The 26,093-nt window shown below is 41.8% G+C and overlaps 1 protein-coding gene across 3 annotated transcripts; it reads left to right on the forward strand.

Annotated features, from left to right (window-relative positions):
• Positions 1-958: 958 nt before the first annotated feature.
• Positions 959-24,190, forward strand: acin1a (apoptotic chromatin condensation inducer 1a). Of its 3 annotated transcripts, XM_074650350.1 has the most exons (19): positions 960-1,144; positions 4,951-5,016; positions 5,190-5,301; positions 5,410-5,465; positions 5,666-7,581; positions 7,750-8,809; positions 10,032-10,187; positions 10,796-10,881; positions 14,457-14,514; positions 16,520-16,559; positions 17,466-17,608; positions 17,754-17,897; positions 18,029-18,224; positions 18,543-18,688; positions 20,930-21,037; positions 21,149-21,256; positions 21,345-21,645; positions 22,017-22,117; positions 22,864-24,190. In XM_074650350.1, the coding sequence occupies exons 1-19, from the start codon at positions 1,007-1,009 to the stop codon at positions 23,191-23,193; spliced, it is 5,265 nt and encodes a 1,754-aa protein (XP_074506451.1). In that variant the 5' UTR covers positions 960-1,006; the 3' UTR covers positions 23,194-24,190. The 3 variants fall into 3 exon arrangements, with proteins under 3 accessions (XP_074506450.1, XP_074506451.1, XP_074506449.1); XM_074650349.1 differs by having other exon boundaries at positions 959-1,144; positions 5,666-8,809; positions 10,799-10,881; XM_074650348.1 differs by having other exon boundaries at positions 5,666-8,809.
• The last annotated feature ends 1,903 nt before the right edge of the window (positions 24,191-26,093 follow it).

Raw genomic sequence — 26,093 nt, forward strand, 5'->3', positions numbered from 1 at the left:
ATTTATTTTTTTTATTTATTTTTTTCATAACTTTATTTCAACAAAAGATATGTACAAAAGAATATAGGGAATACAAAGAAACAGCACAAAAAAGACAAAAAAACAACAACTTATTTACATTTTTTTTTTCAGAACTTTATTTCAAACAAAAGTCATGTACAAAGAAACAGCACAAAAAAAACGATAAAAAAAACAAAAAAACATTTACGTTTTTATTTATTTATTTTTTCAGAACTTTATTTCAACACAAGACATGTACAAAAGAGTATAAGTAATACAAAGAAATAGCACCAAAAAAAAGACAGAAAAAGAAAAAAGAAAAAAAATATTTACGTTTTTATGTATTTATTTTTTTCATAACTTTATTTCAACAAAATATAAGTACAAAAGAATATAGGGAATACAAAGAAACAGCACAAAAAAAGACAAAAAAACAACAACTTATTTACATTTATTTTTTTTTATTTTTTTTTCAGAACTTTATTTCAAACAAAAGTCATGTACAAAGAAACAGCACAAAAAAAAGATTAAAAAAAACAAAAAAACATTTACGTTTTTATTTATTTATTTTTTCAGAACTTTATTTCAACACAAGACATGTACAAAAGAGTATAAGTAATACAAAGAAACAGCACCAAAAAAAAGACAGAAAAAGAAAAAAGAAAAAAAATATTTACGTTTTTATTTTTTTTATTTATTTTTTTCATAACTTTATTTCAACAAAATATAAGTACAAAAGAATATAGGGAATACAAAGAAACAGCACAAAAAGACAAAAAAAAAACTAATTATTTACATTTTTTTTTTTTTTTTCCAGAACTTTATTTCAAATAAAAGTCATGTACAAAGAAACAGCACAAAAAAAAAGATTAAAAAAAAAAAAAGTTTTTATTTATTTGATATTTGATTTCATGCTCGGCGGAAGTCGTCATCGGTGACGCTAGGTGGAGGAAGGCGTCGCTTCTCGCTGGGAGCTGAACTGAACCGACTAGAGAGGAAGAGGAAAATGGCGGACCTCGAAGACGTTACGCTGGACGGGAGACCGCTCCAGTCCCTTCGAGTAGCGGATTTAAAAGCCGCTCTTGACGAGAGAGGACTCTCGAAAAGCGGGCACAAGAATGCTCTCATGAAAAGACTCAAAGGGGTGAGTTTCTACCTGCTAAAACACGGTTTAAACGGCTCCGCGGTTCTCTCCGAGCGGACCGTTAATAACGATGAGACGGGCTGATGTGCTCTCGAGGGCCGATAAACTGTAACTGCCGAGCGGCGTAGTAGAGTTATCCCGGTTTACAGACCGTTACACCGGCTGAGAAACGCGTTGAATTGCACCACAGTGTGGTTGAGCAGTGTTCAATCAAACCAACCGGAGTTAAATGAACTTAAAGTGGGCTAATCTCAAAGTGTGTGTTCAGGCTGATGTTGTCCTGTTAGCTCGTTAGCTCCTCTCGGCTAACGCTGAGCTAACTAAAGGTGGCCTGGTTCTGCTGCTATCTATGTTAACGGTGTCGGTCACAAATCAGCAATGTTGGTGCAGCTAGATGAGTTACATAACGTTACACACGTTATTTAGTAGCCTTACAACAATTAACAGCTAACTCTGACTGTCTATTTTAATGTTAATGTAATGTTTTCCGCCAAATTTAGGCAAGGCAAGGCAGCTTTATTTGTATAGCACATTTCAGCAACAGGGCAATTCAAAGTGCTTTACATAAACATTCAAGAACATTAAGACATAATTAAAACAGTTATAAAAACATTTCATATTAGAAAATAAAAACAAGCTACAAATAAAAGCTAAAATAGAGTATAACACACAAGAGTAAAAGATATAGTGCAGTATAAGATCATTATCTGGTTTAATAAAAGGCAGCAGCAAACAGGAACGTTTGGTGTTATTAGTAACTGGTGTTATTATTACTTCAGATACACTATATTTTAACTCCTGTTTCTATTCTTATGTTGTGAAAATTTACTTTTATATCTTAGTTTACTTGTTTTACTAAATTTATCTTACTTTTATTGTTATTCTATTAGGCACTGGTAAGGCAAGGCAGCTTTATTTGTATAGCACATTTCAGCAACAGGGCAATTCAAAGTGCTTTACATAAACATTCAAGAACATTAAGACATAATTAAAACAGTTATAAAAACATTTCATATTAGAAAATAAAAACAAGCTACAAATAAAAGCTAGGATCAAAGCTAAAATAGAGTATAACACACAAGAGTAAAAGTTATAGTGCAGTATAAGATCACATGTGAGATCTGGACACTGTTATTTAGTAATATATAACATCTACATTGTTTGTAAATGTTCCCTCTCAAAAGTCCCTCTTCAAAGTGCTTTACATAAACATTCAAGAACATTAAGACATAATTAAAACAGTTATAAAAACATTTCATATTAGAAAATAAAAACAAGCTACAATTAAAAGCTAGGATCAAAGCTAAAATAGAGTATAACATACAAGAGTAAAAGATATATTGCAGTATAAGATCATTATCTGGTTTAATAAAAGGCAGCAGCAAACAGGAAAGTTTGGTGTTATTAGTAACTGGTGTTATTATTACTTCAGATACACTATATTTTAACTCCTGTTTCTATTCTTATGTTATTAAAATTTACTTTTCTATCTTAGTTTACTTGTTTTACTAAATGTATCTTACTTTTATTGTTATTCTATTAGGCACTGGTAAGGCAAGGCAGCTTTATTTGTATAGTACATTTCAGCAACAGGGCAATTCAAAGTGCTTTACATAAACATTCAAGAACATTGCGACAAAAGTGCAAAAGAACATTAAGACATAATTAAAACAGTTATAAAAAAAAAAAAATCATTTAACATTAGAAAATATAAACAAGCTAAAAATAAAAGCTTTGATAGAAGCTAAAATAGAGTATAACACACAAGAGTAAAAGCTCTAGTGCAGTATATAAGATCATTATCTGGTTTAATAAAAGGCAGCAGCAAACAGGAACGTTTTAAGCTTTGACTTAAAAGAACTAAGAGTTGGAGCTGGTCCTGCAGGTTTCTGGGAGCTTGTTTCAAATATTTGGTGCATAAAAACTGAACGCAGCTTCTGCATGTTTAGTTCTGACTCTGAGGACACTAAGCAGAACTGATCCAGATGACCTGAGAGGTCTTGATGGTTCATAACACAGCAGAAGATCAGAAATTTATTTTGGCCCTAAACCATGTAGTGCTTTGTAAACGAAATTTAGCTGTAGTTTTTGCTCTAACATGTATCCCAGGCCCTGTGAGCTGCATTGGTCCTGCCAGTTTGTTTACATTGCGACAGGTATTTAACCTTATCTACCTCTCCATGAATGCTTGGGGCATTCTTTTCTTTATATTAATCCGGCCAACTATCATTTTTTTCTGCTGAATTGTGCCATGGAAGAAGCAGCAAGGGGTGTTTACATGTGCCCCTTCATTTCACATATATTATTTAGTAATATATAACATCTACATTGTTTGTAAATGTTCCCTCTCAAAAGTTTCAAATGCACAATTGCATATAATATAAGTTTACTAGCACCAAAAGCATGCCACCGACCTCGAATGGTTGGAATTATACGGTCCCCAAGCAATGTTAGTGCAGCTATATGAGTTACATAACGTTACACAAGTTATTTAGTAGGTCCACAACAGCTAACTCAGAATGTCTATTTTAACATTAATGTAATGTTTTTTCCGCCAAATTTAGCCGTTGTTATCCTTAGAACATTTTAAAAGGAAATTGTCATCATATTTAATTCATGATGTCTAATTATCTTTTGATATGTTTAGATACATTTTCTTTTTTTTCTGTACTGTTTCTTTTGTATGTATTTCATTGTTTTTATTGGATTGTTTTTTCCACTGTTTTGGTTAGTGCAAATGTTGTGTACTTCTTGTTGTTGTTTTGTTGTATTTTTAAAATTATGTTAGTTTAGATCTTTCTTCCTTTTTTGTTATTGTTTTTTTTTCTCCTGGGGTTGGGGGGAGGTCCTTTGTATAAAAATAGTTTTGCTCTAAAATGTATCCCAGGCCCTGTGAGCTGCATTGGTCCTGTATGAGCCAGTTTGTTTACATTGCGACAGATATTTAACCTTAATCTATCTCGCCATGAAAGCTTGGGGCATTCTTTTCTTTTTTATATTAAAGCGGGTAATCCAGCATTCATTTGTCCGCTGAATTGTGCCATGGAAGAAGCAGCAAGGGGTGTTTACATGTGCCCCTTATTTCACATGTGAGATCTGGACACTGTTATTTAGTAATATATAACATCTACATTGTTTGTTACAGTGTTCAGAATCCCTCTTAAAATGTTCCCTCTCAAAAGTTTCAAATGCACAATTGTATATAATATAAGTTTATTGGTTGTATTAGGTATCACATGTGTTGTTTGCTTTACTGCTTACCACAGCTCAAAATGCTGGAGATTATAACATTATTGGAACATTACACTTAGTATTTTTGTTTACATACTTGAGTGTGGATGCAGGGTGAAGTAATACAAGCAGCCCAGTGGGAGGGATGCTGCATGGCTCACTGTCAGGGCAGAGATAGATGAAAACAACAAAGTGTTTAATTAAAGATTTGTCAAATTTTAAACCAATTTTGCTTGCAACTCTGACTGCCCACATCATTCCCAAGTCTAGTCTTCTTTCCACCGCAGTCGGCGAGCTTCCATGCTTGTCTAATTGACCCATATGACTCTTTCCACGTTAATTATTTGCTTGACCAGGGAACTCTGTATATGTCATCCTCCTCTCTTTCTCCACAAGTTTCCCAATATCCGAAAGTTATTCAGACAGAGAGACCGTGATGCAGAATGATGTTTGTCCCATCTATGTTGATGGCATGCCGACGCACGCAATAGACCCATAATAATTCATAAAGGATGGAAATATTAGCAGTCATGATGAAAAGGTCATATGAATAACATCTCTTCTCTCAATAACAGGCTCTCATGCTTGAGAATCTGCAGAGGACCTCCACCGCTCACATTGGACTGCAGCCAAACTCACAGGTAAGTGTCCCAAAGTTGCTTTGATTTTCTTTGAACGTCTGGAGCCTCTTCACATTAAGTATGAATGACAAAATGTGCATTAGCACAATATTCGTAAATGCCTTCAAAAAAGTATGTGCAAGTGGCCTTGAAGGCACCTATTCACCCTATTTTGAATGGTCTCTGTGTTTTAGATTGGTGAGGAAATGAGCCAGAACAGCTTCATCAAGCAGTATCTGGCCAAACAACAGGAGCTCCTGAGGCAGCGGCTGGAAAGAGAGGCTCGCGAAGCATATGACACAAATGGTAAGTGTTGCTAGAATCCTCCACTGTAACTAAGTAAGTTACTGTATATGTCTCGGGTCATTATGCAAAACATGATGGTGATTTTATTTATTTGTCTTTTGTAAACAGAGCCAGAGGACCACACAGAAGTTAATAACAGTACATCGTGCCCTCCTCAAGCCCAGGTCAGACATAACTTTCTTTTCTTACCTATTGCAATCGGTCACATTATCTAATCTGTTTGTCTGGAGATTCTGTGCTCCAAAATATTTTTCACATTTGAAAGGAACTTGCTGGTAAGAATTGTGACAGATCCTTTACTTGAAAGAAAATTGACATATTGCTATGACAAAATAAGCCTCACCTCCCTTTCTGTCCTCTTCAGGATGCCACGCCAGCATTGGCTGAGCAGTACAAGCCACCTGGCCCCTCTGGTGGAGAGGCATTGTTTGTCGCAGTGAATGATGGAGAGGGTCACAGGAACCAGGAGGCTGACGTGTCCGGCCCTCCTGCTTCTGGCTCTGTGGCATTCGCTCGTGTTTCTGGTGGTCCAGAGAGGGAATCTGCCTCGAATGAAGCCGCCGCTGACAGCGACGACGACGACGACAGTGAGGATGGCGAGGAGGATGGCGACGACGACGATTGGGAAAGCGGTGCTCGGAGGAGAAGCCACAGAGAGCCAGCCAGAGCGCCCACATCCAGAGAGAGGTCCGGAGCATCCTGTCAACCCCCGCAGCAACACATGCCTTCCCTTTTGTCCCCTCAACTCCGCCAGCCAACACCTCCTCCCTCCCCACCTCCAGAGTTATCATTCCCCTTGCCTGACACCCCTAAACAGAGCCCCCCTAGTCCAGATGTAGCTCCAGCCAGGCGCTCATCCAGTACCTCCAGCTCTGGCTCCTCCAGCAGCGGCAGCCGCAGTAGCAGCCCAGAGCCACAGAGGAGTGGACATGCCGAGCGCAAGCCGGGCCCGCTGACCCTTCTGGCGCGTAAAATGGAGTCAGAAGGTGCTTTCTCGGGAGCAGGTTGGCACCGCGATGGCGGGGTAGGTGATAGGCAGGACAGCAGTTCTGGCCTGGTATCTGCCATCACTCACACAGCCAGTACTGCAGGCCATGTGTCTTTTCCCACGATTCCAGGCACCAACCAGGGTATCACAGGAGCACATTCGGCACATATTCAAGTACCTGTGAGTGTGCTCAAGGCCACTGCAGCAGAAGAGAGGGACAGAGAGAGGGACTCTGAGAAAGAAAGAGAAAAAGCCCTTGAGCTGGAAAGGCAAGAGAGGCAGAGAAAACTTGAGCAAGAGCGAGTAAAGGAGGAAGAGCGGGAAAGAGCTCTAGCCCTGGAGAGAGAGGAAAGAGAGAGAGCTCTGGAGAAAGAGAGGATTGAACGACAGCAGGCATTAGAAAGAGAGGAACGAGAGAAGGCTTTGCAGAGGGAGAGAGAACTTGCTCTTGAACGAGAGAGGCAGGAGAGGGAACTAGCTTTGGCTAAAGAGAGGGAAGAGCGAGAGCGAGCCTTAGCACGAGAGAGGGCCCTGGAGCTGGAGAGGCAGAAGGAGCTCGAAAGACAGAGGGCCTTGGAGCAAGAACGTCTGCAGAGAGAGAAGCGAGAGAGAGAAGACATGGAGAGAGCAAAGGAGCTAGAAAGAGCCAGGGCTTTGGAGCAGGAAAGGAAGGAGAGAGAAAGGGCTCTTGAGCAAGAGAGGCTACAGAGGGAAAGAGCTCTGGAGGCTGAACGAAAGGAGAAGGAGAGGATTGAGAGAGAAAAGGCTTTGGAGCAGGAAAGGTTGGAAAGGGAACGGTTAGAGAGAGAGAAAGCCTTAGAGCAAGAGAGACTAGAAATGGAGAGAGCCCTGGAGCAAGACCGACTAGAGAGAGAGAAAGCCTTGGAGCGAGAGAGAATTGAGCGAGACAAAGCCATGGAGAAACAGCGACTAGAAATGGAGAGAGCCCTGGAGAAAGAACGACTAGAGCGAGAGAAAGCCTTGGAGCAAGAGCGACTACGGCGAGAGAAAGCCTTAGAGCTAGAGCGAGAGAGAATAGAAAGAGAAAGAGCTTTAGAACAGCAGAGGTTAGAGCTTGAGAGGAAGGAAAAGGAGAGAATTGAGAAAGAGAAAGCATTGGAGCAAGAAAGGATAGAGAAGGAAAAAGCCTTAAAACGAGAGAGGGAGGAAAAAGAGCGATTGGAGCGAGAGGAACAGGAGAGGAAGGAGAAGGAAAGAGCCGAGAAGGAGAGGAAAGAGAGGCTGGATAGGGAGAAAGCTCTAGAGCAGGAGAAACTTGAAAGGGAGCGAGCCTTGGAGAAGGAGAGGGAAAGAGCTGAGAAGGAGAGGCTGGAGAGGGAGAAAGCTCTAGAGCAGGAGAAACTTCAGAAGGAGAAGGAAAGAGCTGAGAAGGAGAGGAAAGAGAGGCTGGAGAGGGAGAAAGCTCTAGAGCAGGAGAAACTTCAGAAGGAGAAGGAAACAGCTGAGAAGGAGAGGCTGGAGAGGGAGAAAGCTCTAGAGCAGGAGAAACTTCAGAAGGAGAGGAAAGAGAAGCTGGAGAGGGAGAAAGCTCTAGAGCAAGAGAAACTTGAAAGGGAGAGAGCCTTAGAGAAGGAGAAGGAGAGGGCTCTCGAACAAGAAAGGTTAGAGAAGGAGAAAGCCATGCAGAAAGAAAAGGAGGAGCAAGAGAGGGCCCTGGAACAGGAGAAAGAGAGAGCTAGGATGGCTGAAAAGGAGAGGGAGAGTCACCTCCCTCCATCCAAACGTGGCCGTGAGATTGGTCTCACCCCCCTGCCCACTCCTCCCCCCCTCTCCACAGGACCAGGTAGAAAGTCTTCGACAGAGGCAAGAGAGCAGGAAGATGTCCATGCTCCAATGTCCTGGAGTGAAGCAGCAGTATCTGGTGCACCCATGTCACCAACACCTCTGTTGCCTCAGTCCTCATTCAAGAAGTTCCGGTTCTTAAGGGACTCCCCAATTCAATCTTCCTCCCCTTCCATGGTCATCAAGCGGCCCCGCAACTTCTCCGATACCCCTCAGCCTCGGGCCTCGCCTGCCTCCTCCCTCACCGATGTCGGGCAACGACAGCAGGAGGGACTCCAGTCCTCCGCTGAACAGGATGATTCACAGAAGCGGACAAGTCAGGAGGTTGCTGCCAGGGCGCCGGGGTCTGTGGGGGCCCAGGCTGAGAAGGAGACCACTGTCAGCACCACACTGGTCCCAAGTCCCAAAAAAGAAGGCACCTCAAGCCCATTATCGGAGGACAAAGAAAAAGCAGATGCAGTGAAGTCGCAACAGGCTACCAAGGAATCCACCAAAAAAGCAACAGAAGTGGATGAAAAGAAGGGTTCTACAAAGCCAGTGGATACTGCACAGCGGAGGGGAAGAGATACAAAGAAGGAAGAAAAACGAGCAAGACAAAGATCATCATCTAATGATTCGTCTTCCTCCGAATCAGACTCTGGGTCCTCATCATCTGGGTCCTCTAGCTCATCCACATCCTCTCAAGAGAAAACCTCCTCCACCTCAAGAGGTAGAAGGGTAAGTGGACTAAAAGGAACCTCTCTCTGTCCTATAGGGTCATACAGGGCCCATCATCTTGGGACGTTTTCATTGAGTTAAATTTGTATTTGTTTCAAACTGAACAGAAATAAAGACTTGTATTCATGCAAAGTGCTATTAAGTCTAAACAAATTGACCTAAATTAAGCAGAAATAGAAAACGCATAGTTTAAGCATCATCATTTGATCATCACTGGTGCCACCAACTGTTTTTGTTCACGGCAATACCGGCTGTATGGGTTGCAGCTGCTGCTGTATTGGGCCAATCACGCATTGCAATAAATCGAAGAACGCTTGCGGTCATGGAAATACAACGAGGCAGTCTGTAGTTTCCAGGTGGGTAGAGTGCTCAGCAGAGCATTCGGCTCTGATTGGGCAGGTGATTTCTGACTATACCTCTATGAGGAAAAGAGATTAGGCCAATTATCATTGTTTACTGATGCTTGACAATTCTATACATTTTAAGCTAACTTTAATGTCTTAAAGGTAATAATTTCACCTCAGAATATATCAGGTTACTGAGGTTTAATACAAAACTCGCTCAAATTAGCAAGATTATTTGGCATATCGGCCGTATGTGTTCACGGTCGCAGCATTTTTTGTGTGGAAGCATCCTTTTCTGCAGAGTATGATGGGCTGGTTCACGAGTTGTGTTTTCGGTCACCACTCCTGCATGTCAGAAGACATTTACTAAAGGTAAAACTTTCTTAGCCCTCAATAGGCACGTTTGCCTCTTTGAAACTCTGGAGTGTGTATAAAGCTGTTTATACATACTAAACACTTTTACTGTGAAGACTCCTCTGAAGGTGTGCTGACAGTGATGGTTGAAACATTGTAAGGGTGAAATAAAAAGACATGATAACAAAGAGTGACTCAGAAAACAACAACAAAGACTGATGTTACATACTATGAACAACAAAGATGGTTTAGCAGTACAGTGTTGGGTTTGTGACCAGAATATAGAATCAGATAGAGCTATGCACATGTGAAGTGGTTAGATGAAAAGTATTTTACAGTTTTTACAGCCAAGCTTTCTAATGTATTCATTTGTGTACAACACCAGTAATCCCACATGAAGAGCACTGCTTGTTACACGTATAAGACAAGTCAGAAAGCTCATTTTATATCAAAGTTGTATTGATAAAGCACGTTTCGTAAATTTATTTCAGTGCATAAAATGTTGCTCTGTTTTGTCTCTTTAGGAAGGGAAACCTAAAAGAGATTCCTCACCACAGCACAGGGTGACACGAGAGGCTCAGGCTGGGGGTTTAAAGGAAACTCCAAAAGCCTCCCTTAGCAAAAGAGAGAAGTCTGTAGAGAAGAGTAACACAACTGCTGACGGAGACGGTCACACCAAGGTCAGTCGCTCATAAGTTAACACACCACCAGATTTTTTTCTTTGTTTTTACAACCATTAGAATTTCTATCCACATTTACCTAAAAATGTCAATTCTAAAAGCTGCTTTCACATGATAAGAAATTTGCTTTTTGCTCAACACGAGGTAGGGCGCAGAGCCTGGCAGAGGCAAAGTGCAGCACAGTTATAATATGCCTTATTATATGCCATTCACTGTTTCCAGGCAACAACAACAGTTGCAGCTATTATCTCATTGGTTGCACTTTGAAAGGTCAGCGAAATAATTTGATCTTTTAGCGCAGCGCTCTGTAGCAATTTCAAGCAGTGCGCCGCGCCATGTGTAGCGCTTCCACCTAGTTGGGCGGCACCGCTCTCCCCATAGAATGACAGCCACCGCAGAGCAATTTTACCGCTGATCATGTGGGCAGCTTAAGAAAAAATAGATTTATCCAAAATGAAGTTATGATACAGACAAATCTCATGACGGCTTTATTTCAGTTTTTTTATTTTTGTGTTCTGTGGTGGTGTTACCTGAACTACTTATACAACTTTGACATAGAATATATCATTTCACATCTTATTCCATTTCCTGCCCTTTTAAATCCCCAGAAGCCGTTCATTGAAGCACCGACCAGAGAGGAGACACAAAGGAAGAGAAAGGACACCGAGGGAGAGGAGGAAGCGGAGAAAAACAGGTCTGCTTTTACGTCTTGGTCTTATGAAACACATCCTATAAATTGTGTGTGTCAGATTTATACACACAGTATATCCGTCCTTACAATCGCATCTGCAGGCTTTAAACAGGGTGTCAGTCAATTGGACATCTACTATATAGTCAACAGTGCATTTTTTTAATTCAGCTGTTCAACAGCTAGTACTAGAGAAGTTTAAAGCTGATGGGGGTTCTACTTTTTTGATTAACTGCTTTAATTACTTCATGTTTCTGAAAGGTGGTTTAATGTTGGTATTTTCAAAACCATCCTGGGCTGTCTGCATCTGATTGAACGGTGTTGTTGGTCCGACCCCTTCCGTCAACAGACCATATTTAAAGATCATATCTAGCAATATACAACCTGGTTTCATCCCTGTATGAGAAACAAATAACTCCATATACTGTATTATTATTTGCTTCCAGAATGACATCACATTCAAAGGGTATTTAGAATGGTTCGTTCAAGCTAAGGGAACTTACTATTTCACTTTGTTCTGACGTGATTGTGGAATACATTTCAGCACACTCTCCTCTTAGTAATTCATTTGTTTTTCCACCAAAAACTCACGAGGGAAATGTCAAAACTTGCACTGGAAATGACACCAAAAGGCAAGACTAAATACGTTTTTTTTTTTTTAAACTACTGAAAAGAAATCCTCTGCCTCTACGTTTCTTTGTGCCACTCTCAGTTACATACTTCCACTCCACCAGAAATACATTGAAAATGAAAAATCACATTGTGCACAGAGGAAACAAATGAATTAAAATAAATACAATAACCAAAATGTTATGTAAGGTGGGAACCAGCACTTGAATTCCTTGATAAGTTAAAGAAAAGTCATGGGGGCTCAAAAGATGTTGGAAATTGTTTGGCGCACTCTTCTCTTGACATTATTCTTACAGCACTAGTTGATGGAGATACGTGAATACAACATGAGGGGGCGTTCATACTGTATCATCTCGTAAACACGGTAAACACGACCCATTCGAAGGCACCAACTATTTCTGATCGCTGTTGTCAGGAAATGTGACCCCCCCACTGTTACCTGTGTAATATGTCATAAATATGTGACAGAAGACACACAAAGCTAAATTGTTAATTTTTTTTAATTACTTTAATATATTTACTTATTATATATAAATATGGTCGGAGGTTTAGGGTCCCAAGGCGCTACAGGAACAGCTTTGTTTCAACTGCAATTGTTCATTTAAATACTCCCAGCAGCTTTTGCGCATATTTATGGAAAGTTCATCCCTTTTCTCATTTTATTGTCTGTTTTTGTCCTGATATTTCAGTGTTTTTTTTAATATTGTTCTTGTGGCCTTCTTTTTGCTGGGTCCTGATCCCAGTAAGCCTTTGAGTACTCTTTGTCATGTTTTTGGTATGTCTGTCTCTTGTCTGTGCTCTACCTTATTGTCAATAGATAGATAGATAGATAGTAACTTTATTGATCCTGAGGGAAATTCAAGTTTCCAGCATCACAGTTCCATAGTGCAAAATATGTTAGTAAAAAGGTTAGTAGTGCAAAGTAAAAAAAAATATACCAGATATAAAAATACAAGGAGATGAATAAAACTGTTAAAACTAAATATAGTGCAGGGTAACAGCTGTGATACACGACTATTAAAAAAGTGAATATAGTGCAGAAGAGACTGTTAAAAGTGAGTATGGTGCATTATTATCTGTCCTGCAGACCGTCGGATGCCATCCTCTATTTTTGCTGCAAAACAAACCTACCTACGGGTACAAATAAAGTCACCTGAAACTGATAATAATTAAATATTCACATAACTCGAAAAGCAAAGCAAAATAATAGGTACAGTGAGGGTCAAATTTTCTGACAAACAGGCCTCATGTTGCTGGCTCCTCTGTGGTGGTCACAGATTTAGGTGTTGACTTTCCCATCAGGCGATTGATGAGACTGCCTTGAAGCCGGTGTGGCTCAGAAGATGCGGGTCCTTTTTTTTCATTCGTTGCAACATGGCTGTCCTCCTCCTCCTCCGATGATGGCTATAGCTGCAGCTGCTGCCGGCCTTTATGGTTTTCCTTACATCGACTCAGCTACAACAGCAGGCCGAGGGGGTTTGTCCGTCGCAGGTTTTGTCCGCCAGGCGGTCCGGACATGACAGCGTTCAGAGAAGATGAGTAGTCTGTGGTGAGAGGGAGGAAGGAGGAGAGAGAGAGAGAGGTGGCTCGCTGCGACGCAGTCGTTTTAGCAGCTGTCGCAGCCTGCATGCTGCCTTTTTTAAACCGAGGACAGTTTGTCTCTTTGCTGACAAGTTAAATTCAAGTCGGAATGCACGTGTGCGCGCACAAGGACGACATGTGAACGTGAGGTGCGCGCTCATTATTCAGGTCTCGTGTGGTGGTGGTTCGGTCCGGTCCGAACGGACTCTGCAGGTCTGCAGGAGGACCGCGGTGGCTCTGCATTGCTCGAGCAACGAGAAACGTATTAGTGAAATGACAGTGACTGTGGTCAACAGTGTGAGATTTCATTTTTTAGCATCACCTGGTTGCTGTTTGTGTATCAGAGGAGTATGTTCAATTGCTGAGATTTTATAATACAATTTTTTTTTTTTAAATTGTTATGCTTCATTGTGGTACTTTAAAAGGAAAATTAATATATATGTTTAGGGCCGAGTGGTTTAAAATGTAATTTAATGAGATTTAAAGGGCCCATATCGTGCTCATTTTCAGGTGCATACTTGTATTTTGTGTTTCTACTAGAACATGTTTACATGCTGTAATGTTAAAAAAACAACGTAATTTTCTTCGTACTCTCTGCCTGAATATACCCTCTGTCTGACACGCTCTGTTTTAGTGCATTTCAATGGAATTGCGTTGCCAGGCAACAGTTTGGGTCCATGTTTAATTCCTGTCAGCTGATGTTATTTACATCCACTGCAACAGGAAATAAACTGGGACACATTTAGAATGTTTTACGTTTAAAACCGTGTAATGGTCTAAATATCGTATATTTGTGACATCAGAAATGGACAGAAATCCTAACGGCTTGTTTCAAACGCACAATTTCTGAATACGAGCTGTGTGTATTTCTCCATATATTGAGCGTTTTCAGAGTTTGACAGTATTTATAAAGCACTTAAACCTGCTTTATAATATAAAAGACGTGAAAATATCACTTTTTACAATATGGGACCTTCAAAGGAACTTAATACACGGCTGTGTTGAATACTCGATTCTGATTGGTTAATCACGGGTGTTCTGCAGTCTGTTCTTTCTTTATAGCAGACCGTTGCTATGAATAGCAGACCGTTGCTATGGACGCAGCTCTGATCTCGGACTCTGGTGGACCGTTTTTGTGTCAAATTATTGATTTCTTAAGCAAGTAGCCGTGAATAAGCGGGATAATGTACAGCTAGCAGGGTCATTGTTGTGAGAAAAAAAAACGCTCAACAGCGTGATGCTACTACTACTAAACCTGAGGGACCTATCCAATTTTTTCTCTGATAATGCTATGTTGTGAACAACAAATCTGTGTTGAAATCAACAGGAGGAGAGTGAGTTACCCTCCACCTTTTTTTCACACTCTGCAGGCAGGTGAAGGAGACTGCCATGGCAGACCCAGAGAAGCTTCAGGAGACCAGCGAGGAGGTAAGGCACCCGAGGAACCATGAATCACCTCGGTCCTCACAGCTGTTGGTCGCTGAGGACTGAGATGGACGGACCCATTTGATCTTTTATATCTGAATCTTTATAGTTTTTATTAAGCTGGATACATTGCAGTATAGGTCGTTTGATATTATGTCTATTTTTTTCTTTTCACGTTTAAAATATATTTATATTAGATGACTTAATGAGCCCTTTTCACAAGTGGTAGAATGTGTGTAGGAAATTACATTTATTTTTTTAAATATTTGTAAACCCTTTGTTGGCACTGTCATAGGCAGAAACAGCAAGGGTGTTTTCTCACTGTGGCTGATGTTTAAACCCCAAATGATTGCTTTGTTATAAAGGTGCTCATGCCTCTTCCATTGCCCCTATTGGTACCTGCATACTACCTCTGCCACTACTACTACTTCTACTACTACTACTACCACTACTGCTACTGCTGCACCTGTTCCACTGTCCCCAAGAATCCAGAGTTGACCACAGATAAGCCCACAAGGCTGCACTGCAGAGGGACACCCCTGGCAATAAAGGCTACCTCATTTTCATGGATATGGCTGGCAAGAGCTATTGATTGGACCAGAAGATTAAAAGAAGTGGTTGGCTAGTCAAAGTGGGCCACCTCTTGTAGCCTTTTATTCACTTATCAGGCCTCGCGCCCTCAAAATCAACATGGAGATGAGACGAAGCAAGCATGTGTGCTCACATTGAATCAAGGCTGCTGTGAAACCCTCTCAACAACTGAGTAGTTTTCATATCGTTTCACTTTGAGACATTTTGAACCCACTTGCAGAGAAATGTGGGGCATTATGCACATGCCATTTAATATGGTTGGTGAACTGCTTGACAAAGGACATTTTGGATTTTCCAATTCTCAGAATTCTCCAACAAATACCCTTCTTGGATGCTAAATGAGTTTTCAAAGAGGCCAAAGCATTTTACCTGGACTCAGTGGGCTTGACCGTCTTTATTTGACCTGAAGAAGGACTTGCGTTTGAGTTCCTTTCTACAACAGCCATCTCCAGATTTTTGTGACTCTCAGTATGAACTTGCTGCGGCTGAAACACAAGTGAACACAAACATCAAAATGTGGGATTTGTGTGCACAGTGACTTTTGACAGCATCCAACATCTGGCCTCCGACTCATTGGACTCGTTGTTTCCTACCGTTGCTATGAGAGCCTGCCACATTTTTAAACGGACTAATGCCAAAACACCTGAGGATGACTGCTTTGGCCAAAAGCATTTCAAAGCCCCTACCCAAATGAACTATTGCTCCCACCCTGCCAGCCAACACGCTTTCAGATTTCCATCCAAACATCTCAGCCACCTTTGATTGGACCCTTGTTGCCTAGATACAGTACATGCAGTCGTGATTGGGCCATATCCAAACCAGTAAGGATCAGGTGTCAGTGGTACCAGGGAATAAGTAGACGTTTACTCAATGTTATATTTCATAACAGTTATTTTGAAAATGCTTAGTTTCCAGTCTTACTGTGTAGTCTTTGCTGGGAGAAGCAGCATTTTAAAAAACATGTTTATCTTATTTGTGGCTACTGCAGTTTAATCTAAATGGTTCTATGCTGCTGTTTTATAATCTTAGTTGATTTTCACTTCAAACTAATTGGAGTGTCTATTCAGACACAGTGTTTTAAAATAACAAGAATTTAAACTGCAGTATTTCCACCAGATCCTTGTTTGTATGATAGAGACTGCAACCACAGTTTACTCTTCATCAAGTTATATTAAAGAATATATAGGTGTAGATTATCAAATAATTATGAATGGCATGCACTTAACTTCGCTGCCATTCAGTAGACTTGAATTTGTAAAAAAGACTTTGCACAGCAGTTTCTATCATTCACTCTCAGCCCCTACTTGTCCCCCTTCTTGTTATTGTTCCACCTTTCCTCCAACCTATCCTTGACCACTTGGTGTCAGCCTCTCACCTCTCCCATGTATCGGGTTGTTTTTATCTTCTTGTGTTTCAGACGCCAAAGGCCTTCTCAGCTCGTAAGATCTCTATCAGCAGTAAGTCTTGCTCTCTTCTTTACCGGCATTTTCATTATAGTTAGGGCTGTCAATTGATTCAATTATTTAATCGCATGATTGTCCTTGATTAATTGGATTGATTGCAAATTAATTGCACATTTTTTATCTGTTCAAAATGTACCTTAAAGGGAGATCTGTCAAGTATTTAAGTCTTATCAACATGCGAGTGGTCAAATATGCTTTCTTTATGCAAATATATGTATATATTTATTATTGGAAATTAATTAACAACACAAAACAATGACAAATATGACTGACTGCCTGCAATGCTGACTTGACTATGACTTGCCCCAAACTGCATGTGATTATAATGAAGTGGGCATGTCTGTAAAGGGGAGACTCGTGGGTACCCATAGAACCCATTTTCATTCACTTATCTTGAGGTCAGAGGTCAAGGGACCCCTTTGAAAATGGCTATGCCAGTTGTTCCTTGCAAAAATGTATCTCAAGTTTGGGGCGTTATTTAACCTCCTTCGCGACAAGCTAGTATGACATGGTTGATGCCAATGGATTCCTTAGGCTCGCTAGTTTCATATGATGCCAGTATCTTCACTCTAGCTCTAAAATTGAGCCCGCTACAACCTCCGAAAGATTGATTGCATTAAAGCGCAAAAAAAATTAGTGGCATTAAAAGGAATGAATGCATTATTATCGTGTAACTCTGACAGCCCTAATTAAAATGTCTGTATTAATGGCATTATTAGTCTAAGGTTTGGGAACTATACTTAAATACATCTTAAATAATGTGGATTGCATGATCTTCCATATTTCAAAAACATGTACCCAGAAGATTGTGTTGTGTGCATGGATTTGTGATGTCATGTACGCTTATGCTGTATATGCCATGTGCTGGAGGATTAAATGTTTTTTTTCGTGTCTTACCAGGCAGTAAATCGTCCCCTGGCACTGGCAGTGCAGAGGGTGAGCAGGACTCTGGGGCCGCGGCCGGTCGCAAGAGGAGGTGGGGCTCCAGCACAGCTGTCACTGCCAAGAAACCTTCCATCAGCATCACTACAGATTCACTCAAGGTATTTGCAACATAGTAAGACTGATATGGTTGTTGGTAATGCTCTTGTGGACGCATAGATGCACCGTGAGACACTTGCATTGCCTCTGTCCTGAATATAGCAGGCCCATTCATCCGGTGGCATTATCTCTGTTCTTTGCCCTCAGTCTCTGATCCCAGACATTCGTCCGAGTCTCGGCCAGGAGGCAGTAGTGGACCTACACCCAGAGGAAGCTGTCCTCTCTGGAGCCGAGGATGAAGAGAGGGAGCGCTCTGATCAGGACCTTCAGATCCGACGCACTGTCACGCAGGTTTGTCTACAGCTCTTGTATCTTTTACATGAATGACAGGTTAGGAACTGAAGTGCTCCTCATGAAAGTCCAAGGTTGCACGAATCTCTTAATCAAGAATTGCCTTTGTTGACGCCTTCCTTCTATTGCAGGTGGTGCACCCGGAGAGCCAGGAGAATGGACAGAAAGAGGCAAAGAGGAGCAGACACGAGGAGTCGGAGGAGGACGACCCGCAGGGAGACAGAGAGAGGACAGAGGTGCACGAAGAGAAGACGGACACCTCATTTCCTGCACCCATGGAAACCCAGTCTCCATCACACACCAGCCATGATGTAGAAATCAACACTGGTAATGCTTCCATCACAACATGGTCTTCATCTAAATTCATCAAAAACAATTCCCAATATTTGATTTAGAAATCGAAATAACTTTAAGCTAACTTTTACAATTGTTTTTCTTTGTAATAACACAACAGGCAATACATAGTCCACAGACTGTACTTTGCATTCTGCATTGACATCCATGTTTAGGTAACAGATAGGAATTAATTCTGTTATGATGTAATTATTATATTTTGTCGTTTGTTGTACATTATAACAACTATGAGGACAGTGTCAGCGTAGTAATGGAGACACTATGTTGACTGTTCTTCCTTCTTTATCCTAGTGACAACCGGCGACACCCTCATTCGTCGCTCCATCAGCCAGCAGAAAACAGGCGTTTCCATCACAATCGATGACCCTGTTCGCTCGGCCAAGCAGCCGTCGCCACCTCGCGGCAAAGTCTCCAACATTGTTCACATCTGCAACCTGGTGAGAGAACACTACAAGCTCCTCCTTTGTTAACATTTATTGATAATGGTGTGCACTGATTGTAACCGGTGCGTACTGTATGGTGCAGCAAAAGCAAACAAACAATTGGTGTCAGTGGTGGTGATGTTGGGGTTACACTCCTACTATTTCATCGACTAATCGATGAGTTGATTTAATCGACAGATCTGTAAAACTGAGTTTCTCCACAGAGAATCACACAAAAGCACCACTTTAAATCTTGTGTTTACCAGAGATGTGGTCATACGTTTTTTTGGAAATAAGTCATTCAGCATGAATTTAAAGACCAATTAACTAAAGACATTTTTGTTGTTTTGGTCTTAGTTGACTAAGAGGGGGCAGCCCTAACCTAAAGGATTGTTGTTATTTTATTATCAACAAATCCCATGGAAAGACCAAAATCAACCACAACGTTTTTTTTCCCTGTGTATCCACAGGGAAAATAGCCCTACAGGTTGCATTGTTGGACAAATACGTCAATATGATGAACACGACTAGAGGAGCTTATTGCTCCCTAAGCATGCACAGTGATGTCTGCCAGTGAACGACACAGAGCTGCTCTCACAGTTAAAGAATGCTGTTCATTCAGAATTAACAACACTGCCTATGTTCATTGAACTGAATGTGCAGCAGTATGGCTATTTGTTATGGTTTTTAGATAACAGTAGAGTTCTGTGGCACAGAGGAATATGCTATGTATGTCAGGTTATGGCTACACAGAAAATACTGGTTGGGAGATTTTCTGAGCATTTGTTGTTAATAACAATCTTAACTGATTATCCTGAAATGCACCTCACTAATGGTGCAGTTCCGATTTCTTTTCTTTGATCACCTATTATAATAATAATAATAATAATATTAGATTTATATAGCGCTTTATAATATTCTCAAAGACGCTTTAACATAGTCGGGGGGGAAAACGGTGTGAGACAGACAGACAGGAGACGAACGACAAGAAGCGACATACACAGGCACAATCACATACATACACACGGACTGATGGGGAGGGGAAGGAGGGGGCTACGGGTAAGCAGATGAGAAGAGATGTGTTTTGAGGCGGGACTGGAATGTGGTGAGGGAATCAGAGTCTCTGATGAGATTGGGGAGTGAGTTCCAGAGCTTGGGAGCTGCCCTGGAGAATGCTCTGTCCCCAAAGCTGCGGAGTTTGGACGTGGGGGTGGAGAGTAAACCAGCTGAGGTGGATCTGAGGGACCGTTGAGGTTGGTAGGGGGAGAGGAGTTCAGAGAGATAGGGGGGTGCAAGTTGGTGGAGGGCTTTGTAGGTAAGGGTCAGGATTTTGTAGGAGATCCGGTGGGAGACGGGGAGCCAGTGAAGGTTTTTCAGGACTGGGGTGATATGATGCCATGATTTGGTGTGGGTGAGGAGTCGGGCAGCTGCATTCTGGACCAGTTGTAATTTATTTATGGAGGTGTTGCTGATGCCGTAGAGGAGTGAGTTGCAATAGTCAAGGCGGGAGGAGATGAAGGCGTGGATGAGTTTCTCTGCTGTAGGGGATGTGAGGGACGGACGGATTTTTGCGATATTGCGAAGGTGGAAGAAGGATATTTTGACCAGTTGGCGGATGTGGGGCTCAAGGGAGAGGGTGGAGTCGAAGATCACGCCAAGGTTACGTGCCTGGGGGGAGGGGGAAACAGAAGTGCCATCGATGTTGAGTGTGAGGTTGTTGGTTTTGGTGAGGGTGGATTTGGAGCCGATGAGGAGGAGTTGTGTTTTGTCGCTGTTGAGTTTTAAAAAGTTCTGTTGCATCCAGGCTTTAATTGCAGAGAGGCAGGAGTTGATGTGGGAGAGCGGTGGGTTGTGAGGGGTGTTGGTGCTGAGGTAGATCTGAGTGTCGTCAGCATAGCAGTGGAAGTCCAGGTTGAAGTGGCGTAGGATCTGACCGAGGGGGAATAAGTAGATTATGAACAGGAGTGGACCGAGTACAGAGCCTTGGGGGACACCTAGGTACCTATTATAACTATAATGTATCTTCATTTATACACTTCAATGAACTCCAGTGCATCTTTCATATGCTTAACCACCTCTGTCACTTTCTTTAAAAAAAATTATATTTGTAATCTTCAACTCAGTGGACAGCTCTTATTTATATATTTGAGTATGTATTGTGTTAGTCTATATATGCTTGGTATTTATGCTCACACCGTTATTAATTGTTAAATGTAAAGCAGTCTTTTGATAAGTGCTCTGTATTATTTTGTTCAGGTGAGGCCGTTCACTCTGGGCCAGCTTAAGGAGCTGCTCAGCAGAACTGGCACCCTGGTGGAAGAGGGCTTCTGGATTGACAAAATCAAGTCTCACTGCTACGTCACCGTGAGTTATTACAAGCATGTGTTTTCTCTGATGGATCTGAGCCAGACTGCTCTTGGCACATGGAAGGTTCTTCTGTGTCTCATGCAGCTATCCTCTTCTCTGTGTGTTTAGTACTGCAGCTCAGAGGAGGCGGTCGCTACACGGGCAGCTCTTCATGGAGTGAAATGGCCTCAGAGCAACCCCAAAGTCCTCAGCGTAGAGTTCTGCCAGCAGGATGAGGTAAGACCTTACTCTTATCAGTCTGTTTTTCTCTTAACGCCCACAATGCTTGGCAATCTGTAGCCTGAGCATATCTCTGCTTTTGTAGCTGGACTTCCACAAAGGCTCGGCAGACAGACCCGGAGCAGAGGAACATGGGCCCGGCGCCGGCCGCGGTCGAGCGTTGGGCCTGCCCTCTCTCCTCCCCGAGCGAGACCAGTGGGCCGAGCGTGAGCGCGAGATGGAGCGCCGAGAGAAGGCCAGAGCAGAGCGGGAGTGGGATCGAGACAAAGTCAAAGAGTTTGGGAAACCCGGCGAGGAGACGGAGGGAGGTCCCCGGAGGTCACGCTCCAGAGAGAAACGCCGCAAGGAGAGGGGAAAGAGTAAGGAGAAGAAGACTGAGAAGAAAGGTAACAGATGCAGGCATGAGATCAAACTGTATTGACATCAGGTCAAATAGACTTTTTATTAATACTGTGTAGAGTTGAAACAATCAATCAAGAGAGAATGAATATGCAATTATTTTGATAATAGATTATTAGTTTATTGATCGATCATTCAAGTCGCTCGTTTTTTTCAAGCAAAAAATGCTATTGGTTCCACCTTCTCAATTGTAAGACTAGACAGTTGAACACGTCACCTTGGGCTTTTGGAAAGTATGATAGGCATTTTTCTCTATTTTCTGACATGTTATAAATCAAACAGTTAATTGCGATACAATCAATAATAAATAAAATCATTAGCAATTGTTGCAGCCCTAATATTGTGTATGTTTTTGCAGAGAAAGTGGCTGAGGATCCCCCTGCAAAGCTGCTGGATGATCTGTTCCGCAAAACTAAAGCAGCTCCTTGCATATACTGGCTTCCACTAACAGAGGAGCAGGTGAGACACAAGGTTATACTCTCTGCTTTTAATGCATAACTTGGCAAAGTACTTGGCCTACATATTTAATTTAAGTCTTTATTTAAAGACTTTCACAAGCAATAGTCCGTTTGGCTGGTATGAATCAGAGTGAAATTGATACTTTTGGTTTGTTTTCTATTTTGTGTGGTTTGGTTTCACAGTGCTGAAATTAAAGCGGACCAAATAAAAAATAAAAAATTTGCTGAGTGGCGTGTACGTAGTGAATTTATCTTTTTTATCTGGAGAGCGGCCACTTCTATGCAGGGAATCACAGACTTTGATATATTGCTGTTGAAGTTTTGACTCGACACTGATCTACTGTACGCACGAATCCCTCCTCCGCCAGTTTATCTCAAATGATTTTGTAAACATCACTATATTTGTGGACTTTATTTAGCATATTCTGTGTGTTCTCTTCGGTCCAGATGTCAAGCAAACATCGAACTTCTGTAGAAGTCCAGGTCCATCCTCCCCCACTTATGTTAACCCTTCGTTTACTTCGTCCATCTCAACAAATGTCCGCGCAGGCAGCCTGTGTTTTGGTTGGCTTGGAAACCTTCCGAGACCACCTCTCACAAGCGGTCTCAGACTGGTTTTTTCGGTCCGCACCATAGTACGATTACTGCGTTCACAACCGCCCAAACAAACCGCACCAGAGTTTAAAAACTGACTACCTGTTGGCTTGCTCCCTTAATGTATTAATCTGTTCATTCTCTTCATTGTAGTTTGTCCAACGGGAAGCTGCCCGAGCAGACCGGATGAAGGAGCGTGAGAAACGGAGGAAGGAGCAAGAGGAGGAGGACGAGAAAAAAAGGGAAGAGGAGCGCAAGGAGAGGATGAAAGCCGGAGGCGGCCCAACCGCAGAGCGGAGTGAGGGTGAGAAGGAAAAGGAAAAGGAAAAGGACAGGGACAGAGAGCGGGACAGAGACCGAGGTAGGGACAGGGAGAGGGAGAATGACAAACGCAGGGATGGCTACCGCAGGCCAGAGGGCCGCGGTGCAGGCGGGGGCCGACGCTCACGCAGCCGCAGCGACCCACGAGAAAGGCGACGTTAATGGCCAATCACCTGATGGAACTGTTCTAGAGACCGCCCTCTTCCATTTGCCTTTCACTACATGTACTTTGTTACAACTAAGACCCAACAGAGGACCAACTGATGTCGTCACCATCTCTCAAATTATCACTTTTTTTAAAGCACATCTACACCTACACCCAGTCATGCTTAAAGGGGACCATGGTTTTTTGCAGTGTTTCCCAGAGTGCTGTACGTCGCGCTTCTGTCAAGGTTTCATATATTTTCTTTATACGTTTGCCTCTCTTTTTTCTTAAGTTTTTGTCTTGACGGTTTCGCAGTATGACACGCTGGGTCATTTTAATAATTTCCCCCAATGTTCCCCATTTTCCCCAAAGTGTAGGTGCCAATTATGATTTGCAATCAATTGTCGTCGCCTCCGCGTTTTTAACAGCTCTGAAACCTGGATGAGGAATCTTTTTTGTTGCTGCATGTAGTCCAAGGCTCTCCTTGCCAGTCCTGCCTAAAGAGAAAACTCTGCCCTCTGAGCAGAGGCTTGCATAAATCTGAAAATATTGGAATAGGTGTGTTTGGCATTTTGTACAGACATGTAAGATTACTCAAAATCAAGTCTTTAAATGAGGCAGCTCTGGGGTATTTTTGGACAGGTGTGGAATAACTACTAACGCAATGCAGTGTTCCTCTCTCCCTCTATTTAGTTAAAGAGATGAGACGATTCTCTGTGGAGGGGGAATCGATGTCACACCTGACACAAGCTATAGTTACGTCCTCATCATTGATTCTCTTCTTCCTCCTTCCTTTCCTCCTCTTCCTCCACTTCTCTTACCCTGTAATGTCAACACAGGCCCCAGGAAGGGAGGTTGCATTATGAGTTTTCTCACCAATGGTTTTAATATTGTTTTTTAATCTTTTATTTTATCATTTTAGTACCAAGGTTTTGTTTTTGTTTTTTAATTTCTTCTTCTTTGAGTACGCCTATCAGTGGTGAATGTACAAATAATAAAAATTGAAATTTGAAATTCCTGTGACGTTTCTTTTCCGTTCTCCCTGCTGATGGGGGTTGTAGTTTAATTTCTTCATTGAAAATGTAACTTCTTAGTTACTGGGAATAGTGTAGTTGAAGTACACAGTTAAATCTGCGGTTACACCTAGAATCCACTAGGTGTCAGTCTCACCATAGTGTGGACAAGGTCAGTCAGGGCATTTGACACAAGGGGAATGACTTAATGTAGTCAAGTTAAAACTATAAGGAATATAAGGGAAGTGAATACTATAGTAAGATTACACTGACTGCCTGCAACTTCTACTATCCATTTCTAAAATTCCCCTTTACCTCAATGCGTGGTGATGAGCATTTTTTTACATTCAACATTTATCCTAATATTGTGGTTCCCTCCAGGTTGGGACCCTCAGTAACATCTATCTGTGTGTTACCCACCCTTCTCTTCGCTGCCTGCCCTAAATCATGTATTTGCCCTCGTATGTTCCCTTGTTCCATCTCTCCGCTCTTGACGTTCATCCTGCAGAGCTCAGCAGTGCTCCTATGTAATTACAGCCCTATGGTCGCTGAGCAGAACATTTTTCTGCCCTGATGCAACACAGTGTGTCTGGACTCTGAGAGGACCAGTGAATCCTTCACCCTGGCATCTCTCTGGCATCACGAGAACAAATGTCTTGACTGAGGCAGCCTCGTTGGAATGAGAGTGCCGGAGAAAGATTTTCTTTCATCTCTTTCAATGACCGTTTTATCTAGCAAGCAGGCGGATGAAAAGCATGCATGTGTGTCAGTGTGTTGGTTGGAGGTTTTGAAGATAAGTTGAAGTTTAGGGCAAAGTGATGGATGTGTCGGCCAAATGGAAAGTTAAAAGTCGAGTCTGAGGACACAGTGTGTTAAAGTAAAAAGCAGGACTGGGGTAAAAGAGGGAAGTTAAAGGGAAATTCCACCACCTTTTATGTGGGTGTCCAATCAGTGCTGGTGGTAAATGTCATCAACTGAAGAAATAAATTCAACCAGTGCGTGCTATATTGACCGAGAAAGCTGATCTCTCCTGCTGCTGAGCCATGCCGGCTGTGCCTACATGTACCAGGATGCATTGCGGCGAGATTGCTTTGTCTGATAAATAAACAAAATAAACTCACAGAATGTCAATAAAAGAAATATTCTTACATCTAAACAGAAAAATACAACCGTACACCTTCTGAATTTGAGTTTCTCTCTTACGCCAAACAAAGACAGGCTAAATCGTAAAACACACTTCATTCAAACTGGACAGATACAAAATAAAACAACGAAACCATTATTCTTTCCACTGTTTCAACAATCTGCAACAATATTTGGTCGAAATAAATCCTTAATTCACGCCAGGTAATATGTGAAATCTTTCCGTCGCTCTATCTCGTTTCTGTTGGCATCGGAAATTTGAGCAAAGGCTCCACCTGTCGGCCGCTCTCTGCTGCATTCCCTCGGCCGTACACTCCGGCTCCAATAAACACGGCTGAACATCCGAGTCGGTCAAAAAAACACTGTAAAATGTATCCTCATTCATAACGTCCTCAGCATTCATATTTTGGGATGCTATTTTTGCTGTTGAAAACTAACTAGTCATATTTCTATGCAGCCCAACTTCGACCCCTAATTAATTGGCGTGATGATAGCTACATAACTAGGTGGAAAGAGATTGAGACATGTATCCCTGATTTCCACATCCAAACACTCTTGGGAGAAAAAGCACTTCCAGGGCATATCAGGAGTATAATCGATCCAATAACAATATTTACTTTAGAAACCTGGTTCACTCTTACCAGACAACTTAAATTGAAAAATTGACAAAAAGTGTTAAAATGCATAGCTTTGGATGGTGACTTTAGACCAGGGATGTATGACTCAACATTTAAAGACTGGATGAAAAAAGGAATGACTGC

Source organism: Sebastes fasciatus, chromosome 11, assembly GCF_043250625.1.
Source record: "Sebastes fasciatus isolate fSebFas1 chromosome 11, fSebFas1.pri, whole genome shotgun sequence".
In the NCBI taxonomy this organism is placed as follows: Eukaryota; Metazoa; Chordata; class Actinopteri; order Perciformes; family Sebastidae; genus Sebastes; species Sebastes fasciatus.